The sequence below is a fragment of the Entamoeba dispar genome, genomic scaffold, assembly GCF_000209125.1.
Source record: "Entamoeba dispar SAW760 scf_1105229458483 genomic scaffold, whole genome shotgun sequence".
In the NCBI taxonomy this organism is placed as follows: Eukaryota; Evosea; order Mastigamoebida; family Endamoebidae; genus Entamoeba; species Entamoeba dispar.
In genome coordinates this window covers 11,361-13,354 of record NW_001853215.1, presented here as the reverse complement: position 1 = coordinate 13,354, position 1,994 = coordinate 11,361, and the positions used below count along the sequence as shown (strand labels likewise).

Sequence of the window (1,994 nt, the reverse complement as noted above, 5' to 3'; positions counted from 1 at the left end):
TTATTTATAACAATGTCTTTTCATCAAAAATATGATAAAACTCAAATGAACACGTGGGGGTGAGTCAAAGAAAAACAAATGAATAGTTAGTTGTCAAAGAGTATAGATGAGATAATGTGTTACGTCACAATGAAAGGATAAAAAGGAAGGATAAAACTTAAAAAACAAGATAATGGAAGACAGGGTTAGAATTATAGAAGAGATTATAAGAGAGTATGAAGGTGAATTTGATGAGAAGAAAGCTGAGAATTTGATGAAGTTAGTTTCAATTATGGAGGAAGTTCATCAAAAGGACAAAGTTGTCATTCCACAGAAGAAAGTAGTTTATGAAGTAATTGAGAGTCCAAACAAAGAGACTGTTAGTAATTTTGTTGCAGCAACATTTGATGAACCATTTGGAATAGATATTGAAAAGACAATGGAAGAGTTTGAGAAGAAAAAGAGAAGTATTGAAGAGCGAATGAAAATGATTGGAGAGATGATGAGACATCAAGGGGTTAAAGAAAAAATAGGTCAAGAAGTGATTGAGCAAATAGAAACAACAATTCAAAATATTGAGAATAAATTAATTGAACATCTTTACAAAGGGATTCAAAAAGATAGAGTGAAACAAGAAGAAAAGAAAGAAGAAGAAAAGAAAGAAGAAGAAAAGAAAGAAGAAGAAACAGTTGGAGTGTCAATTTCACAAGAAAATGATAATAAAAAAAGTTGCAAACAAGAAGAAGAAAGAGAAATAGACAAAAAATTTGAGAAAAGAATTAAGGAAATCAAAGAAGAACAAGAAAAAAGACGAGAAACTTATTTAGAATTTAAGAGGAAATATGAGGAACATGGAAAGAATAAGGACTATTATCTTCAAATGAGGAATCCAAGTACAGAATGTGAGAATGAAATCAAAATAGGAGTTGGTGTAAATCAAAAGAACAATGCTATTATGGATGAGATGGATACATACGAAGGATTAAATGAAGAGAACAAGAAAGTCAAGAAAGAGATGATAATTGAGATTGAAAAAGAGATTGAAGAGATTGAAGGAATGGTTAATGATATGAAAAACACGAAAATGGAATTAGACCAAATCAAAGAAGAAAAGAAAGAAGTTAATAAAACAGTTAAAATAAAAGGAAATAATCAAAGATACGTTAGACCAACACATAAAGTAGAAGATGATGAAGATAATATCAAAATTGAAGTCAATAAAAAGACTGAAACAGACAAAATATTTGAACAAATTAATTGGATGAAAATGGAAATGGAAGTTAAATTTGAAGCAATTGATAGAGGAAGGTATTATGTGATGTACACAAGAATCAAAGGAATGAGAGATGAAGATATTGATGTGCACATCACAAAGAATGGAAATTTAAGTATTAGTGGAATGAAAATACCAAGTAAAGAAGAAAAGGAAATGATAATGAGGATGGTCAATCAACAACTTAAAGGAATTAGTGAAGAAGAAAAAGTTCAAATTATTTATCATTATTGCCAAGGAAAGTATGGAAGGTTTAAAGGAATATATGGAATACCAGAGAATGTTGATATAAAGAATATAATTGTCAATTACACAGAAGGAGTTCTTCAAATCAACTTACCAAAATACATTGACTATAAAGAAGTGTATGATCCATTTGATTTTGTGTGGTAATTCATTAGTTTTATTCATTTTAATTTCATTTAATAATAATTTTCATTGTACAATTATTTTATTCTTTTGATTTAAACCATTATGTTTTATACAATAATAAATTTATAAAGAAAGATAGAAAAAAAAAATAATCTAAATAAAAAAAAAGAATTGAATGAATCAAACAAATAAATGAAAAAATACAAATAATAGATATATTCACAATTTGATGTTATGATTATTGAGAAGTGATTATTTCAGTGACCTCATTATGTTTTACTTTATATTAGAGTTTATTTCAAAAATATGAGATTGAGAATGTTATTCTTCTAATGTTTACAAGTGCTAAATGTTAGAATATTAATTCTTT

The 1,994-nt window shown here is 27.1% G+C and overlaps 1 protein-coding gene across 1 annotated transcript, besides 5 other annotated features; it reads left to right on the top strand.

Annotated features, from left to right (window-relative positions):
• Positions 1–172: 172 nt before the first annotated feature.
• EDI_254740 (uncharacterized protein) lies at positions 173–1,645 on the top strand (the record flags this gene model as incomplete). The annotated part of the gene is made up of 1 exon (XM_001734705.1): positions 173–1,645. The coding sequence occupies one exon, from the start codon at positions 173–175 to the stop codon at positions 1,643–1,645; it is 1,473 nt and encodes a 490-aa protein (XP_001734757.1).
• Positions 612–664: a microsatellite.
• Positions 687–797: a microsatellite.
• Positions 1,646–1,653: 8 nt separating the features above from the next.
• Positions 1,654–1,688: a sequence feature (AT_rich).
• A 52-nt stretch (positions 1,689–1,740) lies between these two features.
• Positions 1,741–1,820: a microsatellite.
• Positions 1,821–1,994: a repeat region.